At 37.6% G+C, this 17,192-nt stretch overlaps 1 protein-coding gene across 2 annotated transcripts in view; it reads right to left on the bottom strand.

Moving 5' to 3' along the window:
* The window catches only part of rnf166 (ring finger protein 166), a 31,638-nt gene extending 14,797 nt beyond the window's left edge, over window positions 1-16,841 (bottom strand). Inside the window, exons 1-3 of one of the 2 annotated variants that reach the window (XM_084108674.1) lie at window positions 16,494-16,841; window positions 7,871-8,027; window positions 5,217-5,329 (exon numbers count right to left, since the gene is read on the bottom strand). In XM_084108674.1, coding sequence (XP_083964800.1) covers window positions 5,217-5,329; window positions 7,871-8,027; window positions 16,494-16,660 — 437 coding nt within the window. In that variant the 5' untranslated portion in view covers window positions 16,661-16,841. The remainder of the gene's footprint in view (window positions 1-5,216; window positions 5,330-7,870; window positions 8,028-16,493) is intronic. The other variant, XM_084108673.1, reaches the window with a different exon arrangement.
* Window positions 16,842-17,192: the final 351 nt, after the last annotated feature.

The raw sequence follows: 17,192 nt of genomic DNA, 5'->3' as shown, positions 1-17,192 counted from the left end.
CGTCTACAAGGCTAGCTACCACCAGAGCTTGAAATTCATTTCACACAAAATGTCTAGTTAGTTGGCGAACTCATTAGTGCATTACTCCTCGTTTGTATTTCTTTCGAAAAGGTGAATTATTGCATGGTACCGGGATGTTCAGTCAGAACATATGCGGTGCGAAACTAGGATAGTTCACAACACAAACGTCCGTGTCCTCGTCTGATTCAGAGATTTCGTCCAGGAGAAATTGTCATTGTTGGAATTCTTTGCCGCAGACGGACTCTATCTCTGTGTTCGTAGTTGCATAGTGAGATCACCGGCGCCACCAGTCCGCCCTAACTCGAGCCAGTCCGGGCTCCTCGTCCGCGGCAGGCAGGTCTTCTGCCTCGGCTGCTCTTCGCTATAATGCGGCTTGTAAAGGTAGCCACAAACACCTGATTCAAGCATCAGACTTCCGAAATCCTCTTCTTCTATATCATATTGAGCACTCTCCTCCGCTATTGTCATAACTTTACATCTGTCTCCACAGCGCCTGTTAGCTTAGCTTCAAACAAGATGGAGGATATTGCTTTCAGTTTCAGAGAGTAAAGTCCCACCCACTGATCTGTGATAGGTCTGTAGCGTGAGCGGGTCCCGCCCCCTGGGAAAGATGAGGAACGAGTGTCTGTAGTCTCAACAGAAATCCCCCCCTCTTACACTTCCTCCGACAATGACACAAAATGACGATTTTTGCGTCATTGTGGGAGGAAGTGTAAGAGGTAAATAACGGATTTCTCCCGTCTCAGGGGAAAATGAGAGAGTGTTGCACGACCATTCAACAGTATGACTGGGTTTCTAACAATGCAAAGCTTAATGCAAATGGGTGGAGTGTCCCTTTAAGGAGAAAATACTCAGCAATGGAATCGACTTATGAATTTACACATGCTTTGTCTTAAAGCACATTAAAAACACCACATAGACGCATAAACAACATTAAACTAGGGATGTCCCGATCCAATCACGTGTTTTCAGACTCGATCGGAATCGGACGTTACCTCCCGATCAGGACTCGGATATATATGTATATATATTCTCATTATTTTTTAACACATCTATAGTTATGCGGTGGCACAGAGTTACGCCGGTTTCACACTGCACGCGTTAGCAGAGCGTAAGCAGCGCAGGAGCAGTGCGTATGGTGAGCAGGAGCAGGACGCGCGTTTTGCTTTCACACTGGCAGCGTTTGTCACGCGCGGCTGAACCGACACAGACAGAGTAGCCTACTCTATAATGGATAAGTAGGCATTGCTTTATTTCGTTTTCAAATACATTTAAGAGAAAAGACTTGTCAAGAAGCTTATTTTATTAATAATTTAATTTATATAACTTTTGGTTCATCTTTGTTTTTATTGTTCTGGCAACAAGTTTGTTTTTGGACATTTGTTTTCTTTTTAAATTGCTGTTGGTCATTTGATCGACTGTTTAAAACACAATAGATATCATCAATGCACTTTTTGGATAAAACTGCAGTGTATTTTGGCCATGATTAATTGTCACTTTAATTCAGCGTAAGCGGCGCAGCAAAAATAGACTCGGCGCCGAAACGATCGCGGCACTGCTGCTCCTGCGCTGCCGCGCCGCCTCTGCGTGTGAATGCTCTGCTCCTGCTCTGCTCCTGCTCTGCGCCGCCTCTGCGTGTGAATGCTCTAATCTGGCGAAAAAAATACGCGCTGCACGCTCTGCTAACAGTGCAGTGTGAAACCGGCGTAAGATTTAATACCTTTAGCATAGGCCTAATGTTTATTAGTACTAGTCTTTACTATTAGTCATATTCTTTCAATTTATGTTAAGTAAAGGGGGACAGTACTTGTGTGTGTGTTAACAAATTTTGAAAAAAACAAAACATGAAAAATAAAAAAATATCGGGATATATATATATATTGTATATCGAAATTCAGCCTAAATACACTGCTCAAAAAAATAAAGGGAACACTTTTTAATCAGAGAATAGCATCAAGTCAGTTAAACTCCTGGGATATTGATCTGGTCAGTTAAGTAACAGAGATCAGTTTCTGCTGCTTTAGTGTTAATGAAATTAACAGCAGGTGCACTAGATGGGCAACAGTGAGACAACCCCCAAAACAGGAATGGTTTTACAGGTGGAGGCCACTGACATTTTTTCCCTACTCATCTTTTCAGACTGTTTTTCACCAGTTTTGCATTTGGCTAGGGTCAGTGTCACTACTGGTAGCATGAGGCGGTACCTGGACCCTACAGAGGTTGCGCAGGCAGTCCAGCTCCTTCAGGATGGCTCATCAATACGTGCCATTGCCAGAAGGTTTGCTGTGTCTCCCAGCACAGTCTCAAGAGCATGGAGGAGATTCCAGGAAGACAGACAGCTACTCTAGGAGAGCTGGACAGGGCCGTAGAAGGTCCTTAACCCATCAGCAGGACCGGTATCTGCTCCTTTGTGCGAGGAGGAACATGATGAGCACTGCCAGAGCCCTACAAAATGACCTCCAGCAGGCCACTGGTGTGAATATCTCTGACCAAACAATCAGAAACAGACTTCATGAGGGTGGCCTGAGGGCCCGACGTCTTCTAGTGGGCCCTGTGCTCACTGCCCAGCACCAGGGAGCTCGACTGGCATTTCCCATTGAACACCAGAATTGGCAGGTCCGCCACTGGTGCCCTGTGGTTTTCACAAATGAGAGCAGGTTCACCCTGAGCACGTGACAGACAGGAAAGGGTCTGGAGAAGCCGTGGAGAATGTTATGCTGCCTGTAACATCGTTCAGCATGACCGGTTTGGTGGTGGGTCAGTGAGGGTCTGGGGAGGCATATCCATGGAGGGACGCACAGACCTCTGCAGGCTAGACAATGGCACCCTGACTGCCATTAGGTATCGGGATGAAATCCTTGGATCCATTGTCAGACCCTATGCTGGTGCAGTGGGTCCTGGGCTCCTCCTGGTGCACAACAATGCCCGGCCTCATGTGGCGAGAGCATGCAGGCAGTTCCTGGAGGATGAAGGAATGATACCATTGAAGGGCCACCACGCTCACCTGACCTACATCCAATAGAACACCTCTGGGACATTGTGTTTCGGTCCATCTGACATCACCTGGTTGCACCTCAGACTGTCCAGGAGCTCAGTGATGCGCTGGTCCAGATCTGGGAGGAAATACCCCAGGACACCATCCGTCGTCTCAGTAGGAGCATGTCCCGACGTTGTCAGGCATGCATACAAGCACGTGGGGGCCATACAAACTACTGAGAACCATTTTGAGTTGCTGCAATGAAATTTCAGCAAAATTGACAAGCCTGCTGCATCATTTTTTCACTTAGATTTCCGGGGTGTCTTTGAATTCAATCCTCTGTAGGTTGATTATTTTCATTTCCATCAAACGATGTGGCATCCTTTCATTCATAACACATTACCCAGTCCATATTAGTATAGATATCCAGCATGATATTTTTCCCCATTGAGATCTGATGTGTTTTCAAAGTGTTCCTTTAATTTTTTTGAGCAGTGTATATCGGGATATGACTTTTGGTCCATATCACCCAGCCCTAGTTGAGATGAAAACTCTTGTTCATTACATTTTACTTCATAATTGCAACCTCATGTGTTGTATTCATTGTTGCAAAACTTGTTCTGTAGTTCGTTTTTTATCGTGATCAAAACCCATTGATCTGAAGCTCAATGCTTATGCTGTCATGTAAATAGTTTTCTAATCAACAATAAATATAACAATTTCTGATCAACCCATATCAACTGCATGCTTAAAATAACATACCGGTTAAAGCCCCGCCCATTTCAAGACAACCCGACCCACTTCCGGGTTAAATCCCGCCCACTTCCGGGTTAGGCCCCGCCCAGTCCAAGTACAGATACAGATAATGCTGTACTCGCTCATCCCTAGTTAGGAGTGCAGTTCCTAAAAGCACATTACTGGCTTTGCAAACACTGTGGCACTTTTATTTTTTATTTGTTTACATGCCTGCCGGGTATTTTAAGTTGAGGTGCTATTTGTTTATATATTAGACTTTTTTTATATTTACTGTTGCACTAAAGTCCAAAAGTGAAGAATTTATGTTATTTATTACTTGATTGTTCAAGCTACCTCACAGAAGTGCTCTGTTTGTTAACAGAGTTGTTGAATGTTAAAATAAGGTGAATTAAATAAAAAATAAGGAACATCCTGGATCTGTTTTTTCGCTCTTCTTTATTCTTTTTTTATGTATTATAGAAGTATCGGATCGGGACTCGGTATCGGTAGATACTCAAAATCAAATGACTCGGACTCGGACTCGAGGGCAAAAAAACCTGATCGGGACATCCCCACATTAAACGCTGGATTTTCACCACAGGGAGACTTTAAATACAATCACACTTCTGTATGATAGAAATGCCACTTGTAATTTCAACTTCAAAACATGCAAACTTTAAGAGCAAGGGGTTAAACTTTAATTTGAAATCGTGATAAACAACAGTTTGTATATTTCGAAGCATTGATGTATTCTCCTGTGTTGGCGTAGGTTTATAAACTATTTACGTTACAAATCTGATGAAATGACACGCGTTACGTTCTCAGATGAACGTTATAAGCAACACACACTCAGTATATGCAGAGATGGAGTCTGTTAAGCGCGCTGCTGAGACGCTCCACGCATGTAAATGATAACATCAGCAAAATGTAGTGCAGAAAGCGCATATATTTATTTAATTAAATCACAGAGTTTGTGATTTCACAATAGCAGTATGCTTTATGATTTCTAAATGTTTTTTAAACATTTAATTGCATCCAAAATAAAAGTGTGTTTACATAATATATGTGTATACTGTGTATAATTATTTTGTATATATAACACACACATGCATGTATATATTTAAGAAAAATGTGTTATTAATATATAAAATATGTATATTTATATTTAATATAAATTATTTATAAATATATATACAGTATAAACATGCAAATATTTCTTAAATATATACATGCATATGTGTATTTATATATACAAAATAATTATACACAGTACACAAACATATATTATGTAAACACACACTTTTATTTTGGATGCGATTAATCCCTACACAGCCCTAGTTTTTATGGAAGTATGGAATAGTAAAAATGCAATGCATATTTTTTCAAGTAACAATAATGTGAGATATAAGGCAGGCTTATAATGTAGAATCACCTGAGGAATATGATCTAATCCCAATGACCTGCAATGACCCCTGACGCTTACCTGGGAATGGGCTGTGAGGTCGGGACCACAGGCATGAACTTCGGGCAGTTGGCCATCTGTTCCTGAACCTTTGTGCAAGATGAAATATGCGACCGCATTTTGACCAGGGTGACCTGAGACATTCACAGAGACATGACAGAGCAACGTGAGTAACTTGAGCTTAATACAAATAACACCTTGATTAAAGGGGTGGTTGATTATGATTTGACTTTTCTAACTTTAGTTAGTGTGTAATGTTGCTGTTTGAGCATAAACAACATCTGCAAAGTTACAGCACTCAAAGCTCAAAGCAAAGGGAGATATTTGCTTTTACAGAAATCACTTTTTAAGGACTACAACAAACGACTGGTAGAGACTACACCACATTCCTCCCGGGTTAGTGACATCACCAACCCTAGAATTTACATAAACCCCGCCCCCTGAACACGATTTATAGATTATCAAGACAGAATAAGCTTATCAATGACTAGTAAATGTCATATTCTACATGTTGTCACTTCTTCTTGAGTCTCTCCATCTTACTGACTTCGGTTTGAACATAAAACGCTAAAAGTTTTTGAAATGTTCAGGACACAAGCTCTTGAAGCTCCGCCCCCTGTGCCGGGAGCAGCAGCTCATTTGCATTTAAAGGGACACACACAAAAACGGTGTGTTTTTGCTCACCCTCAAAAAGTGACAATTTTAACATGCTATATAAAAATATCTGTGGGGTATTTTGAGCTAAAACTTCACAGACACACTCTGGGGACATCAGAGACTTATTTTACACCTTGTGGAAAGGGCATTATACCACCCCTTTAAAGGGATATTTCACTTAAAAATTAAAATTCTGTCATCATTTACTCACCCTCAAGTTGTTTCAAACCTGTATGATTTTTTTTCGTCTGCTGAACACAAAGGAAGATATGATATGAAGATAAGAATGATGACAGAATTGACATTAAGTGAACTATCCCTTTAAGGGCATTTAACTAGCCATTTCTAATGTACTGTACTGTAAAGTGCAAATGTGAGCCTTGCTGGTCATGTTTTTAAACTCAGCAAACATGTTTGCTCACTTGACAAAACTAAAATATCAACAAAACTGCTGTGTCAAATCAACAGTGAGCAAAAATAAAATAAAAACTGCATAATAAACATAATAAAGTGCTACCCATATGCTTCTATAGTTTAGTGGTCTCTCTAAGCTCATTTACGTCATTTCCCACGTTACAGATTTCAACGTACACTCAACCTCTGATGAGCACGTTTGACATGTATCACTGCTTTTCTATACTCTACTAGACGTCAGGACATTCACACAGAGGGGTAAAAGAAGAAGTGATATGTGGACAGAAATTTATTCATTTGTTACAGGACAATGCGTAAAACAAAACTCAATGGAATGTGGGAGACACCCGGTGGATCTTTTTGGTAAAGCGCCAAAACAAAATTCAAAACTTCAATTTATGTGATATCAACTTCAAAATTGGAACACAACTTGGTTAGATATATGGCTCTGATTTTTATAGTAATTTAATTTTAGAGTAAAAATTATGTTGAAAAATATATATTTTATATAAAATAAAAATGTTTAGTACAGTACATTTGATTTACAGTAAATCACTTTTTCATACTTTCTTTTTTGAAGTGTTTTCACTTCAGCAATAATATTCCAAAGCATTCTTGAATTACAACCATTTAAGTTTAGATACACTAAAAATAATGTGTTGTTTCAACCCATGTTTGGGTCACATATGGACAAACCCAACCATTGGTTTACATTTTTTAATTACATTTTTTAACACAACGGTTGGCACAACTATTTGACCCAGATATGGGTCATTTAGAGTGTAGTGCATTTTCACATCTATTCTCAAGAAGGGGGGGTGACAGTTAAAGTTTTTTTCTTCATTGGAATAGACGAAACTTGGTAAAGGTTTTGGCACTTGCAATGTGAAAAAATAAAATAAATAAATTAATGGACATGATTCGAACAGGTTAAATGGTCCTGAAAAAAACAGTCACACTTGTGCTCGTCGCGGTCAAACATGAGCGCATTGGAAATGAATGGAGACGAGTTTCCTCTAGTGGAAGCGTTTGGTACTGCAGCCGAACAACATCTCACTGAAAGATCATTTACTGAGATATCAACCTCAACTTTGGTACACAACTTGTTTAGATTTATGGCTTTGATTTTCTCACAGTTTTAGAGTAAAAAGTGATTTTGAAAATATATATTTCATATAAAAATTGAAAATGGTATTTTTTCACATTTTTCAGAACAATAAACAAAATTCTGTAACTTTTTTTAAAGTTCACTTTTTAAAACTTTTTTTCTCTTCAGCAATAATCTGCCAAGTGTCGTCTTTGAAAAGAGATCAAACTTCAGTCTGTTGCTCTAAAGCATTCAAGATTTACCACAGTTTAAGCTGGAAATTAAATTTTCAGGTCTATGCTCAAAAAGTGAATAAATGGATTATAAATACAGTGTAAATTTAATTTAGTACCATAAAATCCCCTAAAAATACAACATATTAAATAAAAAACTTTATCAAACTAAAATATAGTACATTCATTTCATTGAAATAAAAAAATACATTTCGGTCATTTTTGACCGACACACGAAGAGCACCAGAGGATTAAATCGTGAAATAAAATATTTGCCTACTAACCTTTTTGCTGCACCCCCGACACGGAGCCTTATACGACGAGAGCTGTTTCTCCACGCTGGAGGATTTGTCCACTTTCTTTGGATCGAAAGGCATTCGGCAGAGCGGACAGAGCGGAGATGTGACCTGAAGACACGGCTGGAGACAATCCCCACAGAAACTGTGAACACACACACACACACACACACACATTACAGGCACAGTATATAGTGTGGCATGTCTTCAGCTGCTACTGAAATGATGCTACTGATATGAATGATTAGTCGTAGTCTTTTATGGGTAACACTTTATAATACTGCTCCTTCATTAATGAAGAACTGCACAGGAACAAATGAGTAACGCACTATTAACATTCTAGTTACTATTAACTAATAAGAAACTCTGATTAACAAATTACTAAGTAATAGCACTCAGTTGAATGTGGTAGTTCACTATTAGCTAATCAATAACTATAACTACTATTATTCATACCTCACTGAAGACTACTAAGAGCTACTAGCCTATATACAGGTCCATAATTAATATTAATAATGCATAATGTATAATATAAGGTAGTAATGAATCAAGTGTTACTACATCCTTCTAAAGGAACTAATAATAAATTGGATCAATATTCTATTTACACATTTTTTAAATTTTCAGGACACAAACTGTTGTAGCTCCGCCCCCTGTGCCGGGAGCAGCAGCTCATTTGCATTTAAAGGGACACACGCAAAACGACGCGTTTTTACTCACTCTAAAAAAAGAACAACTTTAACATGCTATATAAAAATATCTGTGGGGTATTTTGAGCTAAAACTTCACACACACACTCTGGGGACATCAGAGACTTCTTGTGAAAAGGGCATTATACCACCACTTTAATCAACCTCACACGACGAGTGATGTTTTCCATCACGACTGAAAATGTGACACTGATTTCATACAACAGTTCAATAAACAGTTAAAATTAAGTCACTTACATTTTAGATGCAATATTGACTGTTTTTGTTCCGTTTCAGCAGCGAAAATACTTCCACACAAAGATCACAGCAGAACCATCGCGCATCTCACAGCAACATGATTCACAATCATTAATGAATGATTCAGTGTTTTGAACAAATCGGTTAAATCTATGACCCATTCAAACTGCCTCATTCTTGAATGAATCAGTCGTTTGAACGAATCGTTTGAATGAATGACTCAATGACTCGCTCATTATGACGGTCGCCTGTCGCCACCTACTGGCGGTTTTAGTGTTGTGTTTAAAAGTATCATTTTTTCCAACGTTTCTTAAATTGTATATTAAAAAAAATATTTAAAACAATCTCATAACATTATTTAATGCAGTTGTAATTTTTCAGTGTAAATTATTTAATTTGATCAACCCTACCAAGGGTAACAGCGCTATAGTGTCTTATTATTCTAAATAATTGAATTTATTGATCAAATTTAGGAATTTAAAGTGAAAATAAGATTAGGAGGGGAAATGCCCTTTAAAGGTGCAGATATTACAATATGTAGATTTTCATATATCACTGCTTCAGAATAAATTATATTTACAACACAAATTTGTTTTTAAAATAGCAACTTTTTTACTCGGACAAGTGAATGACAGACTTACCGTCTGAAGGACAAGCACATGAAAAGGCTTAATGTCGAGCCCTGGGTATATTGTAGTGTTATATATTGTATTGACAACTCAATTAAATATTTACCATCATATATTCTGCATAATTGGACGTTTTTAAATAAACACCGACAGAAAACTATAGAAGTTTTAGGGCTGGACGATATAATGATATATATAACATTGATATAAGTGATCACATGGATTTAGATCTTCCTATATTGTATTTATATAAAGCATTCACAGGCAAATTTGCTTTATGTATTTCCCCGGTGTCGAGATCAGGCACATATACATTTTTTATTTTTTTTTGGCATACAAGTTATATTGCATTGTGTTTTTTATTTTTTTATTAACTATATTGTATTGTCTTACTTTTATGTTTTTATTATGCAGTACATCGGTCAACCTAGGCTGTGATTAATGGCGCTATATAAATAAAATTGACATTGACAAATGTCAGGAAACATGATTCCTGCTGCATGTCAATATCCACGGATCACTGGACCTTTGGGTAAGTTGTAAGAAACACTATATTGAGTCAAACCTTTATTTTAAGCTGATAATCGTTCGTTTTACTGCCATTTTCACAGTTAAATCCAGTCCCTCAGCAGCTCTTCTGACACCCAGTCCGCCCGAGGGAACGTGACGTCAATGCAAACCCACTATTCTGAACCACTGAACTCAGGAGAGCTGAACAAATGCTGATGTATCAGACTATCAGGGCTTTGGCCATCGCCTTTCAAGCTGGCGTGACTCAGATCGGGTCCGAACGCATCAGCAGAAAACGGCCTTGTCACTTTCTGACGGATGAGGCAAGAGTTTATGGGACTGTAAAGGCAATGAATCACGCAGAGCTTTTTTTGCACCGTGTTTTATGGCACTGTTGAATCCAGGGCCAATGGAGAGCCGCTCCATCACTGTCGACACTTACACTACACCGACTGACTCGAGAACGGAGGGAAGGTCAGTCTAAGCGCATCGCATTGCGAAGATATTCTTCAAACTCATAGAGCCTGTCGTGCTGTAATTAACCGCATTGGTCAAATTATTAGCATTCACCATTTTTTTTTAAACTAGGGCTGTTAAACTACAAAAAAAGTTGATTACAGTATTCAGATTAAATGACATTTCAAAAAAGAAAATACATTACTGTGGTCGACGAGTACAGAAATAAACAGTAGAGATGCATGATATATCGGCCACCATATCGGTATCGGCCGATAATGTTCATTTTTAATGTTATCGTTATCGGCTTGATAAGAAATATTGGCCGATATATTAGAGCCGATAAATAATGGATTTTCTTCAAGCTGAGACGCTTCAGATGCGACTGTTCAACATGATGGTTTTGAGTTGCTGGAAATATGATTGAATCACTTCAAAAAAGAGAAAATACAGTAAAGTGCAAGTCTGTCATTAAATTATAACGAGAACATCATTATAATTGTGTTTGGGAATATTTCTTATCAAGCCGATAACGATAACATTAAAAATTAACATTATCTCTACGGCTTATTTCTGTACTCGTCGACCACAATGGTTTTTTTATTGTTTTTTTTTAATGCTTTTAATGGTGAGGCTTTTGTTTTTGTAATCAGGCTCTCAAAAATTATATAAAAATCTGGATTTAGATTTATCGGCCAATATATCGGTTATCGGCTTTCAAATATAAAGAATTATCGGTTATCAATATCGGCCAAAATGTTCGTATCGGTGCATCTCTACCAAATATTCATGCCAGTTTGAAAAAATCCAATATCACAATAACTGGCCAATGGCAACTCTTCGCTTTAGATATCGGTACTATCAAAGGCCACTGAAGAATTTTGGCTGACCAGAATTCATGATTTTTGGTGGGAATTTTTTTTCTCTCCATCAAATAGCACTGGATTTGAAGGAGAATATTTGACAGAGAGAGAGAGCTGGCCTTGTGTGTAGTGCTGCCGACTCGCATCCTGCTCCAGCGCTGCTGTTGAGTATTGCAGACATAATGAGAGCAGGAGAGAGCAGGTGCTGGTGGCGAGTTGGGCGAGTCAGGCTCTTTCCCTACAATCCCCATATTTCCCGGCTATTTCCAAACCTCTGTAAACATCAGGGGAAAGAGAACGACCGGCAGAACGTCCCAGACAGGGTTTAGGAAATCTGATGGTCTGAAATAACAGACAATGATTTGACAAGCTTTCTTTCACACATAATAATAAAAATAATATATAGCGCTTTTCTCGGCACTCATAAAATTACACATTAAATAATGCGATATTCGATACGATGTTTCAGCACAATGTTTGTGTTAGCAAAAAAAAAAAAACATGTTTCTGTTACAAAGTGATAAAGTGATTAATAAACTTAATTTATCTTTAAAATATATCTAAAATGATATAACCTACATGCGTGTTTCACATTCTTTCTGTGACGAGAAAACATCCCTACAGCTTCTGCCAGTGAACATCAGTGTTTTACTGTAGTGTAAGAAGTGTTATTTTAACATCAGAGTAAACCTCGGGGTTCAGGTTATCCTACATTAGGGTTATTCAACAACACAAACTGAATAATCAAATGTAGAAATAAAACTCTGCTTAGTTTTCACTGTATGAATTAAATACTGATTCTTATTAAAGCTACAAAAGTTATTCAGCCGAGAGCAGCGAGTGATTTTCTCTTCGTCTTTTGCTCATGACCCCAGTTACTGCAAGCCGTTGCGATTATATATCTATATTATATACATTTGCGATATTTCGATAATTTCTATATATTGTGCAGCCCTGATAACTGAAATAACAGACAATGATTTGACAAGCTTTCTTTCACACATAATAATAATAATAATAATAATAATAATAATACGGGAAGTAAAAGAAAGACGTCAGATTTCATCATTGTGAATGTGTTTCAAATGCTATTTTTGAAAGAATGCACATTTTGCACAATTTATATGTGGAATTCCCAAATGGTGAACCATATTTGCTAAAATGTACATAACACAAGTAGAATACACTGGGATGTTGACATGGTTTGTCTTAAAGCATATTAAAAACACCACATAAACAACATTAAAGCTGGATTTTCACCACAGGGAGACTTTAATATAGGGTTAGAGATTCGAACAACTCCTAACCATAAGAATACGGTGATGCTCGACTTACCAAACTAGTTTTAGTAAATACTAATACCTAATTTGTGACCTTGGACCACAAAACCGAGTCGTCTCGAGTCGCACGGGTGAATCTGTGGCAATAGCCAACAATACATTCATGGGTCAAAATTATCGATTTTTCTTTTATGCCAAAAATCATTAGGATATTAAGTAAAGATCATGTTCCATGAAGATATTTTGTAAATTTCCTACCATAAATATATAAAACATGTATCTGTGTGAGTGAATGCAACACAATCGCCAACAAAAATGAACAACTTTAAAGGAGATTTTCTCAATGTTTAGATTTTTTTTGCACCCTGAGATTCCAGATTTACAATAGTCATATCTCGGCCAAATATTGTCCTATCCTAACAAACCACACATCAATGGAGATCTTATTTATCCAGCTTTCAGGTGATTTATACATCTCAATTAAAAAAAAAAAAAAACCCTTCTGACTGGTTTTGTGGTCCAGGGTCACATATTAGGAAATCTGAGTTTTATGCATCTAAATGATAAGTAAAGCTGCTCTCGGCTGGTGCTAAAAAGAGCCTCGCTTCCACTCATCATCTAATGCACCCCCGCTCTACCTGCCGAATACAGATTAGATGGTTTTATAAGTAGACTAAAATAACAGTGCTAATCCTTCTCTCGCTACGCCAACACCAGCGTATGCTCCCGCCAGAGACGCAGGTGAGATCGCTGCCATTGATTAAACCCATAAATAATGTGGGCTGGAGTTTCTGATGCTGTCTTTGGTTTTGCACAGAACTGCCCACACTCATATACATCACACTCATATACATCACACTCATATACATCACACTCATATACATCACACTCATATACATCACACTCATATACATCACACTCATATACATCACACTCATATACATCACACTCATATACATCACACTCATATACATCACACTCATATACATCACACTCATATACATCACACTCATATACATCACACTCATATACATCACACTCATATACATCACACTCATATACATCACACTCATATACATCACACTCATATACATCACACTCATATACATCACACTCATATACATCACACTCATAAAACACATTCATAAAACACAGTCATGAAATGTGCTCATCTCAAGAGTAGGAGGAATATGCCTGAGGATTCAAGCCTTTATGTTTCGCCTTTCATGTTGCTTTCTTTTACTTAAAGTCTCCCTGTGGTGAAAATCAACATTTTAATGTTGTTTATGTGTCTATGTGGTGTTTTTAATATGCTTTAAGACAAACCATGTGTAAATTCATAAGTCGACGCCATTGCTGAGTATTTCCTCCTTAAAACTGCAGTGAACCAAAGACAGTCTCAAAAACACGCTTTGAAATCGCTGGTGTTTCTGACGTCACAAACTACCTTGTAACCAATCAGATCAACGTGTGATCGTCAACCAGTGGATCTCTGAGCTGAGCGAGTGAGTGGAGGCGGGGCTCATTTGCATATTCATAGAACCTCGCATACTAAATGAGGCGAGGGTGTCGAGTTACATTCAAGATATTTTAAGGCATATGTTTAACGCTTAAATATGCAATTTTGGTGATCAAAGATGAGTTTTAAGGATACAATATTTACTAAATGGTTTTCGTTTTAACTTGTTCTTTGTCGGGTTATTTTTCATCTCTCTCCAGAGCGAGTTTTTTACACAACAACACAATCCAAACTGGTTTAGATCAGGTTTAATGGGCTCACAACACACGAGATGAACGTTTTCTGTCGACTCAGGGTTTGTGATTAATCACAGTGTGACATCATCAGTGAACAGCCAATCACACGACACATGGAGAGCCGTGTAAGCGCAAGTTACCAAAACTAATCCACTTTCTTCAGGCCAAAAAAACTGAGAAAAATCACAAAAATCCGATACACAATCCTCACTTGGCATTAATCTATTTTAACTCTATAAAGCTGTATCATATTTAATTCACAAACTTCTAATGCCTCTAAATGATCAGCATGATCAAATGTGTGTGTGTGTGTAAGATGTCTGATTGATAGTTTAGACTTTCCTTAGCCCTTTATTATAATAATTGTCCAAACGTCCACCTTCAGCTCATGCTTCACGTGTGTTTAATGTGAAATTTTACTGATTTTTATAAAGTTTTAGAAAGTTACTGGACTGAAGAAACTCAAGTTTACGTGATTATCAATACATCTTTTTTTTTTTTTTATCTGAAATATGATCATCAGGCTTTTGTTTTGAGGAAGGTTTATTTATTCATCTCTAAATCATTATTGTATTGCGTTGCATTATATGTTTTGATCATAAAAATAAGCATTTAAATATCATCTTACTAGACATTTTATTAGCAGACATAGAGCAATGACTGACATTTATATCATTTTATGTAAGTATCTGTTATAAAGATCATTATAACTTTTTGTCCATATAAATATCAGCATCTGCACCAAACTGCATATTTTTGCTCAGAATAAAATTGAACTGCTTTTAGTTTTTCTTCCTCGAATATGAGCTCAATATTCTCAATATATATTGAAAGCCTGATGTATCAAATAAAATAATCAGCAAAAACACAGGTCAGGGTTAAACATCAATTATCAAGGGAAAGAAAAAAGGATCCTCAGGTTTACAGCAGCGGTGCGAAGGTTACAGCGTTTCCCTCATCAAAAATTAATTTTTTCCTGAAAGGTCAGTGAAAGGGCAAGGCAATCCCTGGATAACCAATTTTCAACACGGACCACCAGGTGAAGCTTCACTCTTCAAAAAATACAGTGCATAAAAACACCAAAACATCTCAGAAACCAAAGCACAAATTACTGTATTCAACCTGTTAAATCAAAACTATGAGCTGCCTTTATTTGATTAAATTTGCACATATTGACAAGTAGCTGAGATGCTGCCAGTTCAGTCGATGGTATTTGCTTCTGCTGAAGCCGTCAGCCTGCATTATTTCAACTTGGTTTTAAAATAATCATGTTTAACAGTGGAATTTGTGGTGGAAAAACTACATTACCCATAATGCTGTACAGGAAATTCCACCAATCAGAGTCGAAACAAGCTAAACGTGCCAAAAGACTGCAAAATACTTAAATGTTTTAATAAATACGCATATTTTGCAATAAACTTTGCAATATTATTTAATCAACATTTTTAAATTAGTAGTTTTTAATTTCTCCATCGATTAGGCTGTTCGCAATGCTTCATGGGATTGTAGTTCTTTCCATCACCTTTGTATTTTGGTCCGATTAAAAAAATATTTGTTTGTTATAGCTTTGTAGCTACTTGGTTTATAACGCTTTAACCAAGACTTTTTTTTTTTAATGAATGGAAATCCCGTTATTTTGAACATTCGTTTCAATGAATCGGTTTAGGAACCGATAATTCAAGCTTATATTTACAGTATGTCACGTAAGTACCCTGTCTGTCAAGCTCATTTCAGGTTCTTAAAAACACAAACCCATGCTGCCAATAGCAAGCTTTGCATCATAAGTGTCCAATTCTAACGAAGAAAACGCATTTTACAACCACAACAACGCGCACACATCAAAACAAAAAGCTACGCTCAGTCGATGAACGATTCACTCGAATTCCAGACAGATTCGGTCTGGCTTGCGATTCGGTTCGAATGATTCTTTTCAAATGAACCGAAACAGACATCATCATCACTATGAAATATCGCTTTGTTCTCCTGCACACATGGTGAAACTCTAAAAGCCCTTATTGACGGATATATGATGTTTTTATATTTTGTCAAAACGGTTTGGAAAATTGTATGATCACGAAATGCACAAACAGATGAAAAGACGCATCATTTTCACTGCCGAAGCCTGACAAAGGAACATGATGTAGAACATGTTAAAAAGCCAGTTTCCTCACGTATGTGCGCAGCTGGCGATGCTGACAGGCTTGTGGTAAACCTCCAGACAGATTGGGCAGGAGAACTGGCTCTCTAGACTCTCTCCAGGTGCGGCTGATGAGGCTCCATTTTGCTGCTGATGTTGCCTGATCTGAGCAGCCGAAACAAAACTGCGGAACATCGCCATCACGAACCACTAATACTGCCGATGCGAAGAGGATTCCGTGTTTTTAACGAACGTATCGTGATTTATACGACATTAGATACCGCATCTGCAATCTCCCAACACTGTTAACCGAGGAGGACACGCCGTTGTTCCAAAGAAGTAAACATTACATGGTAGCTTTAACGGAACGGATTAGGCGAACAATACGATGGGAGTTGTAGTTCTTACAGCGATCATTTTCCCAGAGCGGCTGTTCAATAGAACTACATTTCCCAGACATCGCATTCATAACAATTCCATGGAGCATAGATAGATGGCGCAAAACTAATGTAGCGAATGTAACAAATAAGGCTGTCAACATATATATTATAAAATAGTATTTTAAATGTATACATATATATTTATACATGGAAAACGTTAAGACATTAATATAAATTATAAAAAATAAATAACTAATCAGAATGCTTCTTTTCTGTGTAAATAATAAAACATGGGGTTTCTTTTAGCCCATTTTTGCACGTGTATGTGAACGGTATTTACACAAATAGTAAAC

This window comes from Abramis brama (genome assembly GCF_963993115.1).
Source record: "Abramis brama genome assembly, chromosome: 3".
NCBI classification, from domain to species: domain Eukaryota; kingdom Metazoa; phylum Chordata; class Actinopteri; order Cypriniformes; family Leuciscidae; genus Abramis; species Abramis brama.
This window is presented reverse-complemented; position numbering and strand designations above follow the sequence as displayed.